General features: G+C 44.0%; 1 protein-coding gene across 1 annotated transcript in view; it reads left to right on the top strand.

The window, feature by feature from the left end:
• Positions 1–958: 958 nt before the first annotated feature.
• The window catches only part of RSPO3 (R-spondin 3), a gene marked incomplete at its 5' end in the record, with an annotated part of 60,446 nt that continues 42,365 nt past the window's right edge, over positions 959–19,039 (top strand). The window contains one exon of the mRNA XM_082303053.1: positions 959–1,055. Coding sequence (XP_082159179.1) covers positions 959–1,055 — 97 coding nt within the window. The remainder of the gene's footprint in view (positions 1,056–19,039) is intronic.

The raw sequence follows: 19,039 nt of genomic DNA, 5'->3' as shown, positions 1-19,039 counted from the left end.
GCCCCGTCCCCCCGGCGAGTGGGGGGCGTCCCTCCCCACGGAGGGGCCGGGGTGCCGGGGGCAGCGGCAGCTCCGCGGAGACCCCGGGAAGGCCGGCGGCGGAGGGGAGGCGAGCGGAGACTTTCGGGGGCGGGGGTGGGGGGCTGCCAGCGAGGCTGCAGAGCCCCGCCGCCCTCGGGCCCCGCTGCCGGAGGATGCTCGGGCGTCGATGCCCCGAGGGGGCTCGGCCGGGCGCGGGGAGCCTCCCCCCGCCGTGCCGGGGCGCTGGGGCTCGCCTCCTCCCGGCCCGCCCCGCCCCGGGGCCTCTCCCCCGGGGCACCGCTCAGGAGCAGCTCCCGCATGAAGCCCGGGGGCTCCTGGTCGGCGGGCGGGAGAACCGGGGGGGCCCGGCCCACCTGCGCCCGGCGGCTGGCGGTGCCCGCGGCGCAGAGCGCGGCTGCTCCGGAGCGGCGGCGGCGGGGCTGGGTCCTCCCTCTGCCCCCCCGCCGCTCCCGCCCTCGCACACTCCTCTCCCACCGCCATCCATCCATCCGTCCTGTCGGCACCTCGCCCGCCCGGCGCACACACGGGCGCGCACAGCCGCACGCACCCCGGCACCCTCACAACATGCTGCCGGCCACCGGCCCGGCATGGACCCCGGCGGCGGCTGCTCGGCTCCTCTCCGCTGCTGACTCCCCTCTGAGGTTTGCGGCAGGTAGCGGGGCAGACTGCTGGAAAGTGCAATAGGAAAAGCGAAGGGGAAGGGAAAAAAAAAAAAAAAAAAAAAAAGGAAGGAAAAAAAAAAAAGGAAAAAAAAGGCAAAAGCCATCAAGCCGGCCAAGCCCAGCTTTGGATCTCAGTGCAGGTATTTCTGCTGCTGTGTTCATCCCTTGCCGCCTACCACCCCGGTTTATTATTTCTTTTTTTAAGGAAAGAAAAAAAGGACGAAAAGGAGAAGTCGAACTCTCAAAGGGTTACTATGCAATTGCGACTGATTTCTTGGTTTTTCATCACTTTGAACTTTATGGAATACATTGGCAGCCAGCACGCCTCCAGGGTACGGCGACAGGGAAGAAGTAAGTGCGAAGAGATTTATACTTTGGTAACTTCTGCTTCCTCTCGTTGTGCTGTTCACCTGTCCGGGGGGTTCCGTGTCCCCGGTGCCCAGGCGAGTGCGCTGGGAACTAAATCCCGCGTCAGCGGCGCGGCTGAGCAGATTTGCAGGCAGTTTCATTCAGTTGGAGGGATGAAGGCGATTTTTGACCTATCTCTGCTCTTCTTTCTCACCTCACCGGGATGAGCAGCGCGGGCTCTGAGAAGACCTGCGTCTGGTGCTTTACATTTTAATGTCTGGTAAAAGGGAACGTCCTTTCTTAGGTCTTTCCTCTTTCTGAAGGGAAAGGGAGAAGACACGACAGGTAACTTTTTGCGGGTATGCCCTAAATGCTTTTCTTCATCCCGGTCAAGGAGCCCCCTTCCCAAGAACGGGCAGTACAGATTATCGCTCTAGGTTAAGCCTGGCGCCCGGCGATGCGGAGGGAGGCTGGGGTGTCGCGGCTCTGTCTGGCCCGTTGGCTTTTAGCCTCCGCTCGCCACTAGTCACCCATCACCACTGTCCTGGGACTGTGGCTCCTGAATTTTTAAATTTTTAAAATTTTAATCCCATGGGATGATGCGAGTTCTTCCCTTCTGATTTAACCGGCCCCTGTCCATCTCCGCCTGGATTCGGGGCAGAGGCAGGAGGCAGGCGGGGGCCTGGGTGCGAGGGGCAGTACCCAGGGTGCTGGCAGAAGCTCCCTGGGAGCTGTCGCCCAGAGGAAGAGAGAGCCCCCCGTTATCGGGAAGGAAAGAACAGGGAAGCAGCAGCGAGTCGCCCCCTTGGAAAGTCGCTGTCCAGGTCGTGGGGCGCTGCCACGGGCAGGCGGGCTCTTGCTCCGGCGTCAGGGTGCGGCGTGGGCTCGAATCCGCGGTGACACCCCCGGCAGTGCCGCCGGTCGGAGCTCTGCCGTGACCCTGCCGCAGGGAGCCGTGGATGAGGCGGGATGAGGCAGCAGGGGCCGCCGGGACGCGCCCCCGACCCGGCCTCGCCACCCCGCCTGCATCGGACCCGCCGCTGTTTCTGAGGAGGAGGCATTTTCTGCGCACCTACCGCGGAGGGGCTGCTCGTGCCTGTCCGCTCTCCCTGACAGCTGCAGACACCGAGGAAATGTCATAAAACACAGCAGCCTGCGTTTAATCAGCAAGAAGTAACTGAGTTACTTCCTCAGGGAGGGGAGGTAGTATTATTTTAATTTTCTCCTGCTCAGCCTTCGCTCCCTTGCCCTGCTTGGCACTGCTGGCCCTTGAAAGCCTCCTTTGTATGGTTTGCCTCCTGCAAACAAGGTTCGATTCACCTAAAGTGCCCCTAAAGCGGAGCTGAGGACGAGAGAGACCGGGGCTCCAGCCCTCCGATCCCCACGGCCTCGCAGCGAGGGAGCACTAAGGGCTAAGTAAAACATGTCAGGGCATCCGATTTATTATCCTTGGCAAGGGAGGGCTCCGCAGCCTCCATCACTTCCCACCCGCTCCTTTAACCCCTGGCAACCGCGGGCCCGCAAGCTGCGGCCGCCCCCCACCCCCAGCCCTAGCGGTGCCCCGACGGGCGCGGCAGAGGTTCAGCCCCGGGCTGGGGGCACGGCAGGGCTCGGGGGGCAGGAACGCCCGCGGGGCGAGGGTCGCGGAGCGGGGCCCCCTCCGCCCGGACTTGCTCCGGCACCTGGTGCGCGGCGCGCCGGGCCAGCGCCGGGCCGGCGGCGACCTCTGCTGTCCCGTGCCGCGGCGGGCAGCCCGCGGCTGCAGGTGCTCAGCTCGCGTCGCACGGCTCGGCTCGGCTCGGCCCGGCCCGGCCCGGGAGCTGCCCCACTTTGGGCGGGAGAAGGCAGGTCTGCCTCCTGCCCCCGGCCGCTCAGCGCTGGAAGCGTCGGGACAGACGCGGTGTACTCTCCAGGCGAAGGCCGTCCCACCTCGGTCGTCCTCAGACAACCGGCAGAGCAGGGTAACTTTCGGGAAATAGAGGCGGAAGTGTTGGCCGCGAATATTTAGCTGGTTGGTACACCGTGGAGAAGGTATCGAGCACTTGCTCAAAGTTTTATGGTTAAAATGCAAGAGTTAAGATAAATTCACAGCAGAACAAGTGTGTGGAAAATCACAGCTAGAGAGTCAGAATGGAAATCTGGCTTGTTATTTTGGCAGTGAAGTCAAAAAGCCTTTCAGAACACCTCACCTGGACGTGCTATACATCGTCTACTGGCCGAGGTCTTCAAATCCAGCTGGTTGTAAAACATGATTTGGCATAAACAGTGGTTACTTGGCTTGAAGCAAAAAATTAGAGAGTGAGTGTTTATGAAAGTTATTATAAAAGTGGTTACGGTCACTTGCACTAATCACTTTGGCTTTAAAAACCTATGAATCGCTGTTAGTAAAGAGTGCATCTTGAAATAAATTACAGTGTGCAGATAAAGAAGACACCTGTCAAATTCATCTACTATGTGCAAGACTTTCCCTGGATTTCTGTTTCTTTTGCTCAGATAGTCTCCTTTAATCATAAATCATAGGCACATTTCTAGGGAAGTGTTTTTAAATTTCTCTTTAAACTGCTTATTTTTAAATATAGTACAAATAACTTCCCATCAAGAAGTCAGTGAGTCCATGTTACTTCATTTTGTTTACTGTCAGAGTCCTCCATTCCATGTATTATATTGTAGACTTACATATTTAAACATAAAGAGACTACATAATCTGAATTGACTAATTCAGAATATGCCATGCCAGACTCTCAGCTGGTATAAATTGAAGTTCGCTTGTTAAATTACCCCATCAGAAGGATATGGTCCTGAAGCATTACTTATTTTGTACCAATTGCCAAAGTAATCTTTTCTATGAGGATCATTTAGTTTGCAATCCTTTTGCTCTCCAAACTCCTACTGAAGTTTTTAGTTGAAGAATCCTAAATTTCTGTCCCATGATCAGTAGTAAAGATATAGTTGGCTGTGGAGAGATAAAACTCCTCTGAAGTCAACAACAAAGTGCAGACTGATGTTCGGGTCCAGAATTAGACACGGAACACAATCAATAAAAGTTTGAAGGCAAACATACTGTTAGCAGAGAAATTTGGGGTTTTATTCTGATAAGAGCAATTAAGATTAACGAAGTTGCTTGTTTGAGTCTTACAAGACAGAGTAATATGCAGCTGAATATAGACTATCATACCAATAAGTAAGAATTTCTATGTATTGGCCAGTGATTGCAGTTTGCTTAGAAAAAAAGAGGATTAAGTCAATAGTTCCAAAATATTTTGGCTCTGCAGGCCACTACCAACTCCCAAAACTTAGTACTGACAGTTATGTACATCTCTTACTGACCTTCTAATGGACAGAAATGAAATATTATTTGCTGGGGTTCTGTAGATGCCTGGCATACCATTTGCCATGACCCTGTGGACTAGCAGCGAGCCATGGACTAAATTTGGAAATCTAGAATAAGCAAGGTGATAGAAAATTCTGTATTTCTACTTCACTCCTACATTTGTGACAAAAATAACCTGTATGACTTTGTGGAAGTGCAGTTTGGATGTAGAGCTCCCATGATTATTGGTAGCCCATAAAATTTTCAAATTTTCTCCTGTTCAGGCTACCCGGCCTTCCTTCCTTCCTTCCTTCCTTCCTTCCTTCCGAATTCCTTCCTTCCGAATTCCTTCCTTCCTTCCTTCCTTCCTTCCTTCCTTCCTTCCTTCCTTCCTTCCTTCCTTCCTTCCTTCCTTCCTTCCTTCCTTCCTTCCTTCCTTCCTTCCTTCCTTCCTTCCTTCCTTCCTTCCTTCCTTCCTTCCTTCCTTCCTTCCTTCCTTCCTTCCTTCCTTCCTTTCCTTCCCTTCCTTCCCTTCCTTCCCTTCCTTCCCTTCCTTCCCTTCCTTCCCTTCCTTCCCTTCCTTCCCTTCCTTCCCTTCCTTCCCTTCCTTCCCTTCCTCCTTTCCTTCCTTTCCTTCCTTCCTTCCCTTCCCTTCCTGTCTCCCTTCCATTGCTCTTCTGTCCAGTCCTCTGCTGATGCGGGACTACAGGTCTTCCAGAATGTGATTCTGGTCACAATTAGTAGTGGAGGGCTCCAGTCTGCAAACACTCTGCATTTCTGACCTGGTTTGCATTCAGCTACTTACAAACTCAAAATTAGGGAGGTGTGTAACAGCCCATTTGTAAACATAGCTACATAAATTAAAACAAATCAGGAAAATACTGACAAAACACCAACTGGTGAAATTATATCTTCAGTCTTTTTATACTCTTGTTCAGGGTGTAATTCACATTGAGGTAGAATGTCAGCAAGAAAAGAAGAATTACATTATTAGTTAAAATAACACTTCATTTTAGAAGCAATACTTTTAACAGTTCACCACCTATATATATATATATATATATATATATATATATGTATGTTTAGGGTTGGCATGTCACAGATGGCAGTACTACAGAGTTGGTACGTAATATAGATGTTGTTACCAATTTCTAAAAATATAAATAATTTTGTATCTCAGTGCAACAGTTTAAAGCAGAAGTTAGCCAAGCAAGCAGCCATCAAGCAGCCCCCCCTTGGGCAGGACTGAATTACTGTTAGTTCTCTTTCAAAGTGTTTGAATGCTGCTGATAATTTTTTTCTGTGATGTCTTCATATTAGCATTGTTGTGGGTAAATATTTAGCTGGTGACAAGAGGGTCTTTTTTTTTGCAATGACGCTGTATCTCTCATTTTTGGGTGAGAATCTGTTCATTTAAAAATAGACAGTAAAATTCCTATTGTAGTCCTCAGAAGCAGAAGCTGTTCCATCGTGTTGTCGTAAGCTGTGAACATGTCTCATTGTAGTGATATCTAAAAAATTAAATATCAGAAAATCATTACCCATCGCTGAAAGATTTAGAAGCGTGATAGGGATAGACTGCTTGTGTTGTTATTTTTTTAAATAACTCTATGTGTATGTAAATCTGTACCTGATCATACCAGCATATGTGGAATGGTAAGTGTTGTTATCCCAGGAGACTAAAGGGCTTTACTGACCAGTTCCCATTTCATACCTGACATCTGAAAGGGTGATAATTTCAATTTCTTTTTCTATCACCTACTGAAGACATTTCTTATACTATATAAAATTCATGTTAGACTTTAAAAACATGTATTACCACAACTTCTCAAAGACATTGATGTAGGATGGTACACCTGAAAATACATTAAAAGTCCTATTTGTCTCTGCAGACAGAATAAAATACTACTATTATTAGTGAGATGGTTTTAGAGCTTGAACCTGCCTACTTTGCTTTCAGTGGAGAAGGTACTATGGACTTGGCTGGAGCTGGAGTGAGCTTTTTGAGTTTGGAAGAAATGCTGCATTAAAATACTTGTAAAATTGCATGATTCAAATATGTACAGCCCCTAAAGAGGATAAAACAATGCCTTGTACCTTTCAAAACTATGATATATTACCTGCTTGGGAGGCAATCTCTTTCTTAATCATATGAAAAGTACAACTACTTTACTACTTCCACCTATTGAGCCTACTGAAGCCAAACAAGTTAACCGAGACTAATTTCTTCTTTTGAGCTTTGCCCTTAGTGTATCAAGCCTTTGCCAATCCCCATTCTGCTGTTTCTTCTTGCAATAAATTTTTCACTGGAGACAATGGAAGTTATATCTGATAAAATCTGAGCTAGAACTCAAAAATCAGACTTGCTCATTGTTTCTCTTGCTTAGCATGCTCATTTTACTTTCTGGTCTGCAAAGCAAGTGTGCTGGCTTGAGCACTGCACTTTATCGCTAACATTAACAAGCTGTCTGTCATTTCATAGCCAATCATTTACAGACAGTCACTACTAGCTACACTTCTCCATTAAAACTATGAATGTTCTTAAGAATGATTTTTCCCCTGCAGTAGATTGTCCCTGTTGCTTGAAATTAAATTAAAAGTTGTGAAAGCTTGGTGGAGGAGATATAAAAGCTAATAAAAAATAATATTTTTGTCTCACTTCTAATTTTGGAGTCTGAACTACTCAAAATCACTTTGCTAATTTTTTTGCCAAAATAATTCTGAACAAAGCAATCTTATCAGATGACAAAAGGCAGCTGAAACCATGTACATTTTTATACAAAAGTCTGTCTGTCTGCTATTACCACAAACAATGCTTCAGAAAAAAGTACTCAGAGAACATTTATTCATGCAAAACCTGCTATGGCTGTCAAAAAAAAAAAAAAAAAAAAAAGACGAGAGCTACAACTTTTTTATAAATAATTGAATAACTGAGTTTTTGGTGACAGCAGAATGATTACAATTAGATGCTTTGTCATAATAAAATCTAACAGATTTTATTAATGAGTACTTTAACCTTGTTTTTGTTGCTAGTTCCGAGCAGTGCGATGAGCAATGCTACTTGAGAAGGAACGATTGTACTACAGTTGTACGACAGCTGACTAATAAACTTTTTTGTGTGTTTCAATTTCTCGATTATGAGCTATCGACCTTGCATTTTAAAATGTTAGTGTTAGTTACTCCTGCGATCAAACATAGCAGCCACTGAAGCAAAGGAGCCACAAAACACATCTTGCTCCAGTGCTCCTAGGCAAGAACTCATCTATGGGGACCAGAGCTGAACTCAGAGAGCCTTTGGTTGTGGCAGGGGCACCGAGCTCCTGCCAGCTCCAAGCAGCACCCCAGCCTTGCACTGGTATTTTGGCTCCACACACCAGAATAATTAGGGGGAGCAACATAAAGGAATGCTTATAGTAATACTTCTAAATAAAAGTAAAACCCCAAACCACAGGTTTACACCAAGTTCTGGTAGTGCTGCTATAAACTTTATCCTTTCAAGCTTCAATTTTACATCCTGACAGGTTTTGTGTTTAAAATTGCAAGGTCCTAGATGGGATTTCAGACTTTTGATATTTTCTGCAGGGTAAAGAAGATTTTGGGGCACTGTAAAATGAAACAGGAGGTCATTGATAGATGTTGGGATAGTAACGATGTGTGATTCCTGTGGCTTCCTGTAAAGTGCAAGGGCAAACACAGGCTCACTTCCAAGAACAGGACATGAGGTGCCTAAGGTGTGTCTGGGACAGGATTTAAATATGAGTCCCTCACCTTCAATGATGCTTAATTTCCACCTCACCCTTGACACATGGACATTTCTCAGATACTTTGTCATTTCTAACATGATGTTTCATCTTACTGGCATTGAGCATCTATCTGAGCTCAGGTCCCTCCATGCAGAGACTGAGATTCTCTCTTGAAGAAACCCTGTGTAAAAAAAATGCAATGAATAAATTGTGACAAATAATAAGTATATCAATGCAAAGTTCCTCCACACGGAGCACACAATATTGCAGATGATTGCTTACTGACATTGGAATACAGTCACATGCGTTCCTGCACCGTACCCAGCCCTCAAGCCCTTGCCTTTCCTGTGCAAACTAAAATTGCTGGGAGCAACCACCCGAGATTACATGCAAATCCAGGTGAAGAAACCTCAGTTTATTAGAGCATATCAACACAGATAGGCTAGAGTCGTGCTATATGGAAGAATTAATTTAGCTTAATTTTTCAGTTCCTGGCCAAATATTTTAGCAGCTAAGTTTTTGGATACATTAAGAGGCAACAAGGCTGCCGCTCCCTTCTTGGTGTGTTTCGAAAGAAAAGAGCGAGTTCTCCTTTCTTTTGTTGAAGAACATACTGGTTTGCAGTGCTGTGTAGTAGTGCCAGGGCACCTAAATGCCTTGGACATCCAGGACTTGATAGTTTCTGACCTCATCTCTTCAGACTAGGTTGAGACTCCTTTGTTCAGCGTGGGGACTGGGTTTTGTCCCTTTTGTAGGCACCCAACTCTTCTCACCTATTAAAAGGCAACTGAAATATCTTGCTGAGAGCTGCCAGCTGTTCTTTGATGGAGGTGTCAATGGAGGACATCATGACACAAAGCAGGGATGTTCCGAACATCAGAAATCCTTTATCAAGCACCAGCTCATCCACCCCACTTCTTCCCAAATAACTCCCTGCCTACACGGCTTCCCTGGTGATAGTTACAGCAGAGGTAGGGCTTGAGATATTTTAACTCAGCTTCCCTACAGAGTAAGGCTCTGTTTCAAGGGGAAGGAAGACAAGGTTCTCACGTGAACCAGGATCGTAGGAGCAACCAGCTGGTGGAACGAGATTTCCATTGCATTTTTTGAAAAACTTTTATGAACATCCACATGAACCAGAGCTACTAAAGCCTGACACTTTAATATGTTTACAGAGTTGATGTATGTTATCAGCACATGCAATACTCCCAACAGGATTTATTCCAGGTTTCTTTAGCAACGACACTTTTTATCATAACAGCTTAACTGGTCAGAGAGAGGAAAACAGCCAGTTTCTCCAGAGTGTGCCTCCCACGCACACTTGCCCAGCATTATTGCATTGCTTATTCATGAAGATTACACAAACCAGTGTAATCAGCAAGTGTTTCATAAACTTATTTCCTTTTCCTAGAATATTCATAATTAATTTCACTTTTTTCTATGCCACTGAATAATGAGTTGCTGGTGTTATTTTACTTGATGTTACTGCCGAGTGAAGAACTAGCCCTCCAAAATACAAAAGTGGGAGCAAAGGCTATTGATTCAACATGGGAGTCAGAAGATGTTAAGTGCAAATATTTCGCCAACACATGGGGATGGATGAAGATTCCAGAAAGTTTTAGTATAACACAGAACTAAAAATAATCAGCTGAGATGAGACCTCCTTGAGCTGGGCACGCTGGCCGCAGATGTCTAACAGACAAGATCCTGAAGGCCTGGAAGGCAAATAATGACATGATTTTGTGTTTTGCAAAAAAACCCAAAAAAACCAACCCACAACAGTTTCTGTTTTGCAGTCCAAAATGAAATCACACATTTGTCTCTTGTGTTTATGTTTTATGAAGAGTTAGGCAATTGACAAGTTTCAGAGTTGAGGGAGTATTAAAAGGGAAAGTAGAATTCTGTATGAGCGTGTAGAATTTATAACTTGTGCTATGTCCTAGACAAGTATTTTTCAGACCAAGGCCCCGACTTCAGGAATGAAACTATTTAAATGTGCTTTTTAAGCTACTAATTGAGGGGAAGTTTCAGAGGTGTGAAAATCTGTCAGTGGGATTCAATTTCGAGTGAATGTCAGCAAAAGGACATCTTCATGGCTGCTTAGGTCATACATTATTTCTGAAGAATAGACCAAAGTCATTTTGAGGAACAGGTAAACATAAAAACAAGTTCCCCTAGACAGATTATGGATAAAATTGTTGGGTTTTTTCTCCATTTGCATAATTTGTTTCTGCTAAAAACCTACAAAATCAACATGATTTGAAAGTGCTTATTCTCTTCCATGACTGGATACCATGTTCTTTCATCTGAGTGATTAACTAAGATACTACTCCTGCTCTAAAGCCCCAGCTTCTTTCTAAAATATGTCTTAGAACAAGCAAGCTGTCACATTACTACCTCCGAGTTAAGTATATCTGAGCAAATAATCTAACAAGTGGTGACATATATTATGGCTGTGTGGTCTCAATCTCTCTATAAAAGGTAAAAATCATGGAGGAAGTTTCAAATAGGCTTTCATTTATAAGGTATCTACATATTGTACCTGGATACTCTGATAACCACAAGTCTTCCCAAGCTTTATGGAGATTAGAAGCACTGGGTGGGGAGTGACCAGCGTGGGGGGATCTTACTACTCGTTGCCAGGATCTGGCTGGCCACAAAGGAAACTGTGAACTGTACCCTTTCAAGATAAGGACAGGGTGCTAATAGCCTCTTTGTGAAATCATATCATTTCCAGCTACTCAGTGAGCAGAGAAGTTCATTTCTCCCTCAGGATAAATCACATCTGAATCCAGATAAAATAGATTAATCAAAAGAGCAGCCTTCTCTTGTATTTCCATGCTTCCTTGATTATGTGAGAGAGGAGGATTCTAACCATAGCTACCACTAAAAGAACACCAACCATTATGAAAGTCAATCCATATTCCTTTCTGAAACCTTGCATAATTTCTTGAAAAGTAAGTTATTCATCTATGGAACTTGCTGTTTGAGCCTTCTAGTCTGGTTCCATGACTGGCTGTGGTTACTTCTGGGAAAAGGAAAAAGGGCCTGTGTTTTTCATCTGGAAGTATGCAGAGACCTTGGACACATCTTGTTCAAAAGAGATCAGTCACAGAAATTGCAGTACTGCATATAAGAGAGTTTATTCAGAAGTAGAATCTTCCATCTCATATTCCTTGACTCCTACATAAACTTTCTCTGGGTTATATAGTTAATTCCTTGGAACCTCCTGACCCTACAGCTGTTGTCCTAGAATTGGAAAAACTCATGCTCATGCATTGTGATTTTTTCCTTCTCCCCTACACATTAATATCTATGTCTGTATATACACATTCACACACATACACAAAAATTCACATCAACACAAGCAAGAATTAAATTATTTTCACTTTGAAATTGTCTTAAAATATAGGTGAAATGCATGCTGATAACCTCAGATAGAAGTTGACTCCACGTGGAGTCCTTTGGTTTGTTTGAAAACTCCATCTCTTCTCCCGCTGTTCTTATAATCTGTTTGGTCATGGAAAACAAAACAATTATTTTTATGCAGGTCAAACCAAATGCTGAATTAAAAAATAACAAAAAAAATTGCCTGAGAAGCCTGGTAGGGGACCCTCTTTTCTTTCTGATGAGCTCAGCGTGTTTAAAACTGTACCAGAAAGTTATATGGACCCTTCCCTTTTTGGTTCTGAAACTTTCCTTGCTTTTCAAATGACCTGTATCACTAGGCTGGGAATTTTACTTAGCCACTTGGAAGGAAGGCATTGCTCCATAGGTTGTGCTCTGGGTAGGGAAAATTGGTGGTGCCAGTGAAAAAGAGTCCTTCCTTGCTGCTGTGACAAGGCAGCAGCACTGCTGCTAATGTTCCTGGGGTTTGACCAGGCATATGGGTGCATTTCTGTAACTGCATCTCTGCATGTGCAAGGAAAGACAATATTCCTCTATTTATCAGCAGACAGAAATGTCCCAATCATAAGACACATGCCATACTAACCCAAGGTTTTCAATTAAAGTCTCTGCATTGCTTGTAATGGGAGATGGTTTAGGCAGAATAAACATGTCATAAAGGCTAAGGGACTGATTCTGCTTCTAGTTACAACTCATGTTGGGAAGCAAATATCTCACAGAGCCCTGCCAGCGTAAAATTTGTATGTGCACAGAATCCAGCCTAAATGTTTATACAGGCTACTAAAAAAAACATGATAAGTGGGAGTTTTTTGTTGCAAATCACCAGGAGAGGAGCAGAAATGCAGTCTGCAATTCTCTTTGTGAGTTGCTGGTACAGGACATGAAGGTATTCCACTGTCTTGTCAGAGAACAGCTGCAATTTGCCACTTAAAATTGTAGGAGGGATACTTTTACGGCTTTCCCCATGCTGTACTTATTCACCCTGCCCAACACTGTGTATTCCTGAGTATTTTCCTTCCCTGCCTTCCCTCTCTTCCTACAGATATTGAACTTGAGCACTAATTCTCGAAGTAGTGCCTGACGTAATTCACAGAGTGAGAACATGCACCAGACCAGACTAGCTAAATAAGTGAGCACAGGAATAGACCCAAAATGATGCATTTTCTGAAGTGGCAAGTGGTAGAAGAAGTAATAAGTCTAGATCAGATCCATTAGCCTGCCAGATTTAATACAGGCATGATCCATGTCCTCCTCACAATCCATGCAACACCTGAATCCAACCCAAGCCTACTGGAAGTAAGGACTAGCAAGTGAATGCATTGAACCAGAACAGACATGCCAGAATTCACATGTGATCATGTACCAAACATAAAGGGTGTATAATAATGTGCCTTTTGTCAAATCAATTTTTTAAATATTTATTTTCTCATAGTCTTAGCAAGTTCTGTTCTTCCTTAGTGTAACCCCAAAGAAACATGTCTTTAGTGTTCCCTCACCCTCACCCCCCTGTTTGTACCTACAAGCAAGTTTCTTCCTCGGCATACTTTTCCCTTTCGATGCCAAGCCACAGATTTTTGCAACTTATTGTTCTGAGACCAGGGTTTTGGGGAGAAATGGTGGAAAGAGAAAGAACGCCCTTGAGCTGTGGTGTGATGACTTGATGATAGCAGTGGGTTTCTTGGTGAGAGAAAAGAAGCAGTGAACAACTTCTTTGATTTACAAAGACAAATTGTAAAAACAAGCCATGAATCTCTGCATATACAGAAAGATGTGAATCCTTGGAGCCTATGTCAGACGTAAGGAAGGATGGGAAGGTTTGGATAGAATAATAGAGAATGTAGCCCTGAGGTCTATCAAATACAAGAATGTCAAGTGTGGAGTTTGTAAAGTGGTGAAATATTCTGAAGGCGTCAGCTGGCAGGAAACAAGTCTACGGCTGTTTGACCAAGCACAGATACCAAATTATTCACCCAGTTTGTCTACTGCTCTCCCCTTCAGGGACCAGCAGAAAAAATGTACTGTTTGTAAAAATACTGTGAGGGGAGGAAAGCCCCCTCCATAATGTTGTGATTTTCCCCACCACTTTATCAGGGATTGTCAAGATGTGTAGCAGGGCAACTGGCATCAACTGAGTACAGCTTACAAAATCATCCTCCTTAGCTGCAGACAGGATGGGCAGCAGAGTTCCTCAGCTGAACTGCAATGTGCAGCTTTGCTCACTGCACTGTATAAGCAATTCCCAGCTTTTGTAATGTCTAATGGTCCTAACTTTCCCTATGCCAAGCCCTTTCTCCAACACATTTAATTCCTCAATAAAGCTCTGCACATCTCTATTCTCTCTTGTGACAGGAGTTGAATAATGTCCACAAATGGAAATATCTACTCCTCCTCTTGGCTTGCTGTGGAGCCATAACCCCCCTCCCCCAATATATTCAGTCTAAGTGGATTTACAGAGTTAGTCTAACAATTTCTGAAATAAAAATCCTCTGGTTCACGGCAGAGTGCAAGCACTGCTGTCTCTACAGTCTGGCCAGTGCTTCTTGCTTTTCTTTAAGATGGACTCCGTCCGATGACGCGGGGTCAGAGGAGGTACTGCACCCCATCCAGCCGTCGGCCTCGTGTTGAGACAGCTCTCACAACTGCCAGTTCTTCTTGAAGGTTTTACAATGAAAAAGTTTCAAACAAACATCAGATGAAAGCAGTTTTGAGTCTAAACCAAGCGTGGCCAGGTTTGCATTGGTGATTTATTGGTGAAAGTCATCAGCTCCTATTACCTTTTTCTTGAGCCATGCAGTTCTCTGGCTTCCAGACATTTCTAGGACCTGATTCTTTTCCTATTGAAGTTAATGGGAGGTTTTGCCACTGATTTCAATAGGAGGCCTCTAACTTTCCAACCTTCTGCCTATAGAGGCTTGAAGTGCTTCCAGGTTTCCATCATAGTCTGCGGTTCCCCTCTTTAAGTCAATTGGACATTAACAGATTGCCTGGGTCCACACCTTTGGATAGAGAAAAGCTCCAGATCTGATTCAGCGCTCACTCACACACCAGCTTTATACCCCGGCGGAGTTCCTCCTGATTTATATTGGCAGGAGAGTGATGTCCAATGTTACTTATGCCTGGGTCATTGCCAGAAGAACACAGAGAGAATTCAAGTCACTTGTTATCCCCTTCCCTGCACCTCTCAATCACAGCATAAATGTATGTACATATACGTGGATATATTAGAATCATCTGGACTCTTTTAAGTTATTTGCCATTGAAACTGACTTCAAATTCAAGTTTTAAAGTTGAAATAACAAAGAAGGAAAAAAGAGTCAGAAGGGAGCCAGCTGCAAGGGTACTCACAATTTTCATCAGTCTATGGGACACTCCTAATAACATATTTTACTACTTTGTAGTGAACTTTCTTTGCTTCTGCCATAAATATATTCCCTATGCTGTAAATGAATAGTTTGCAAGCTCAGTAAAGTTAATATAGAAGAATAAATCTTAACTACCTAATGTCAGGTCAGAAATATAAATCTTATCTAATATGCCAGGTCAGAAGGAAAGAATACTTTTCGCTGAAAATAGCAAATACTTTCCAGTGCAGAGTAGGAACTTATTTTTCTCTTTAAAAAAATGTGCTGCCCCTAATAAGATGGGTTGAACAGTCTCTTTTTAGAATCTCCAAAAGAAAAATAAACACATAGAGCAGAGTTAATTTATAAAATGCTCCAAAGTTTATCTTGGCAGAACAGTTGTAGGCAGTGAGAGTTCTCTCCCTCTCACACATGCATTCACACACACACACAGAGACACACACACACACATCTCAAAATTAGGACAGGCCCTTAAAATAGCAAATGCTACAGAAAACTTACATATCTGGTAAATTTATAGATTCTTAAGGCTCTCATTTTCAAGTCAATAGAAATTTTTCCAAAGAAAGACAACAATCCTTGGTGCCTTTTTGTGTAAGTACATACCTGCTGTGTCACAGTGGGGTATAGCGAGGCACACAAGTGCCTCGTGTCTCAGGTCCCCCTCCCATGTACCAGCACTTCTGCCAGCTGTAAAGCAGCAATGCAGCCACCATCCCCTCCTCCTGCCTGCCCAAGATCCCACTTGCTGGACACAGCTGGACAGCCTGGTGGGTGATCTGCTAGCCAACTGCTGCTGGCACGTAGGTCCCTCACAGTAGCCACAGGCTCCTACTGCTGCCCATCCTCTTGTTCTTCCTCCACACCTTCTTCTCACACCCTATTCTCATCAGAGCCAAGGTATCTTCAGAGGCTGAGGAGATGAAGCCCACCAAGGTCTTTCAGCCTCACAGGACTGGCTTTATTTATTTTAAAGTCCATATCAGCCTGTGCCAGGGACCCACAACAACAGGGAAATACTGCAGGTTCCAGATCCACCAGCCAAGAGATTGTCCAAGAGCACAGTGGGTGCTATGCTGGCATCCCCAAACAATTTGGAGCTCTTCCACCTCTTGTAGCAGCCACGGGCCTTTCATACAGTTTATTTACTTCAGTGTCTGCAAAGCAAACAGTCAGTCATTTCCCTCAAGATAAACAAGTGTAGAGACAGTTTTACATGACCAAAGCACAACAGGACTGTGGGGTGTGCACAATCCTCTGGACCGTTCCTGCTCTGTGCCACCAAGTTACATAATGCAGAACCTGTCTCACAAAAACCCCACAGAAGAATGCAACAAGTAGGTTCTTCTCTCTTCCCTCTTCCCACTTCTCTCTTCTCTCTTCCCTCTTTTTTCTCTCCTTTTTGGCTGCTGGGAAGTTGTCAGTAATGTCCAGCATTTGTTCTGACAACTGTTCTACTGTAAATATTTAGAAGAATCCATTAGAGATTAAACAAAGTGTAAGTAACTGCTCCTAAGTGATAAGTCTTATTAATGTTTGCAGCTATAGATGCTTTACAAATGCATATGGACGTCCTACCTCTAGGCTGCTTGTAAGAAAGGGCAAGACAGAAGGCAGCAACAAGAACACAGTGTAATTTGAGCATCAGCATGTTATCATTACAAATATCAGCACAGAGACAGCATTCTGTAGTGTGTGTACCATGCTTGCAAATGTTCCAGACAGCAATGGGTAGAGTGCGTTACCCTGACCAATGTATTTTACATGATCTGTATAAAGCCACGAAAGTACTTGGAGTCCCTGTTAAGACATCTTTGCTTTTCTCTGGTCTGCCCCAAAAATATAACCTCCCCCTCCCAAAAAAAAACCAAACCCAAACCACCAAGTCCCCTTCCACCTCAAAATGTATTAAGAATGGTCATGTGTTACAGGGGAAAAGACAAGCACTGGTCGGGTGGATTTTTTAACTCTTACTGTATTCCAAAATTTTACTGTTCATACAGAATCTTAAATGTTCCCTGTGCAGTAGGATATTAGTAGCAGAGAAGGGATGAACACTAACACTGTTCTGGAGGTCATTATGAAATACTTAAGAAGTAATTCTAGCAGAAGTCTCTGTCCAGTGGACATAATTTTGGGAATAAAAAATGCTGCATTTACAACAAACTGAGATAAACAAAGATGTATAAACACATCTACATGTAAGCCAATTTCTTTGCTTAAAAAACAGATGATGTTCTAGGAACACAGTGACCAACAGATATATGTCTATGCATGTGCATACCATAGCAGACTTTTCTATCATAACAGAGATTGGTGATACAGATTTTTAAAATTTTAATTACTTTATTTATTGTCAGTAAGTAGAGTGTGCTGGTTCTAATGCAGAAGGGGTAAAAATTGGATCACAGCATTTAACTCCAGTGTCCACCTTGAACAGATAAGGTCCTGCAAGAAGAAGGCCCGGAGCTTATCCAGACCACTTAGCATGCTTTCCCAAGGTGGTAGTGTCTGGTACTCACAAATAATGCATGTAAGGCAGACCTCTTAGCATCACATCTAATTTTTAAAGCTAGCAGTCTCCTTCTCACTTCTTGTCCCCTTACCTTAAATAAAATGTCTGGGTAGTGCTCAGTTATTCTAGACATCAATCTGTGCTCATCCTTTCCAGTCAGTTTCATAGTCATATCCAACCTTTCAAAATTAGTCACCATTTTCCATACATGAGTTTAGATCTTTACTGGAGAAATAGCTAAAAGCAACCTGGACAGCTGGGAGGGTTGGGTATGAGCTACTGAGCAGGAATGTGCTGACTTGGTGCATATTCCCACCTCTGACCATGGTGACTTACAGAGTTGGTGGCTTCCGTGTCATAGCAGGGAAGAAGGTAGGAGGTAAGGCAATTTATCTTCTACTGTACTTCCGTGTGTGCATATATAGGAGCTTCAGAAGGCCAAGCAGAAGAGATACTCATGCTCTAGAAAAGCTGTAGCGGGGCACACTCAGTGGTCTCTTCAAGAAAGAGAAACATTAGTAAGCTAGTGGGCTTGGATAGCTGAGACCAACTGAAGTTGCTTGGCACAAAACTCCCCTAAATGATTATTCACCTTAAAATAATAACAGCAAGATGCAGACACAAGAATGCACCAGACTTTTCAAAAACTGTACAAATATCAGTTCATTTTTACATATTAATCCTCTTTTTACAAGAGGACATTTTCCTGAGTTTTCAAAAATTGTAGAAGAGGCAGATAAGTTATCTTCTAAGACTAGCCAACAACAGTGATCTCATTTTAAGAGACACAGACCACTTGCAAATCTTGCTAAAGTCTGGGTGATCAGACCTCTTTATCTCAATGAATCTCAAGGATCTTTCACTGGATAATTTGGCAGAGATCTGTTGATATTTAGAGGACAGTGACATTTGGCTCAAATAAATAAATAATTTCACCGCATCCCTTGACTGCAGATACTGAAAGTATGAACATCAACAACCGAGCTAGCCACTGGACATGAAATGGCAATGCCTAGGCTACCTCATCCCAAGGCAGAGGTCTAAAATAGTTCAGATGGATTGAGCCCTACAAGTGTTTATTTGCCTCCAATGTTTACAAAGTCTGCTGTCCCCAAGCCCAGAGGATCTCCCCCTCTTCATCCACAGAAGAATTAAACTTCTCAAGACAGATGTTGACTCTTTAGGAGCCTGGACAGCTGGCTCAGCCATGGATGTCCAAATCTGCTGTACCTACAAGGGAAAACAAATTCCAGCATGGGTCCTTAAGTGCAGGCACCTTAATTTTTAAAACTGAACAGAAAACTTTCAGAGGTCCTAAATTGTAGATAAAAGGCAACCAAACCTCCAGAGCTCTTAACTCCTACTCTGGAGCCGTGCTTGAATGTTCAAGGGCAGCAGAGATTTTAACTATGCATCATTTTAGGGGGATTGCTGGGGTATCATTATGCCTCAAGTTTGTCATGCTGTGGGCCATTCTCACCTATTTTACAACTTAATGGCCAGAATGAAAACAATTGTTTCTCAAAATTTGCTGTTCAGTGTTAAGTTACAGCTTAAGCACATGCAATTTGAGTATGAAACTGCTGACTGAAAATAGAAATACATTACAGCCATGTAGCTGAAATGTGAATGCACACACTGGGGACAGT

The sequence above is a fragment of the Coloeus monedula genome, assembly GCF_965178545.1.
Source record: "Coloeus monedula genome assembly, chromosome: 2".
NCBI lineage: Eukaryota > Metazoa > Chordata > Aves > Passeriformes > Corvidae > Coloeus > Coloeus monedula.
Note: the sequence above shows the minus strand (reverse complement) of the source record. Positions and strands in the feature narration are given on the sequence as shown.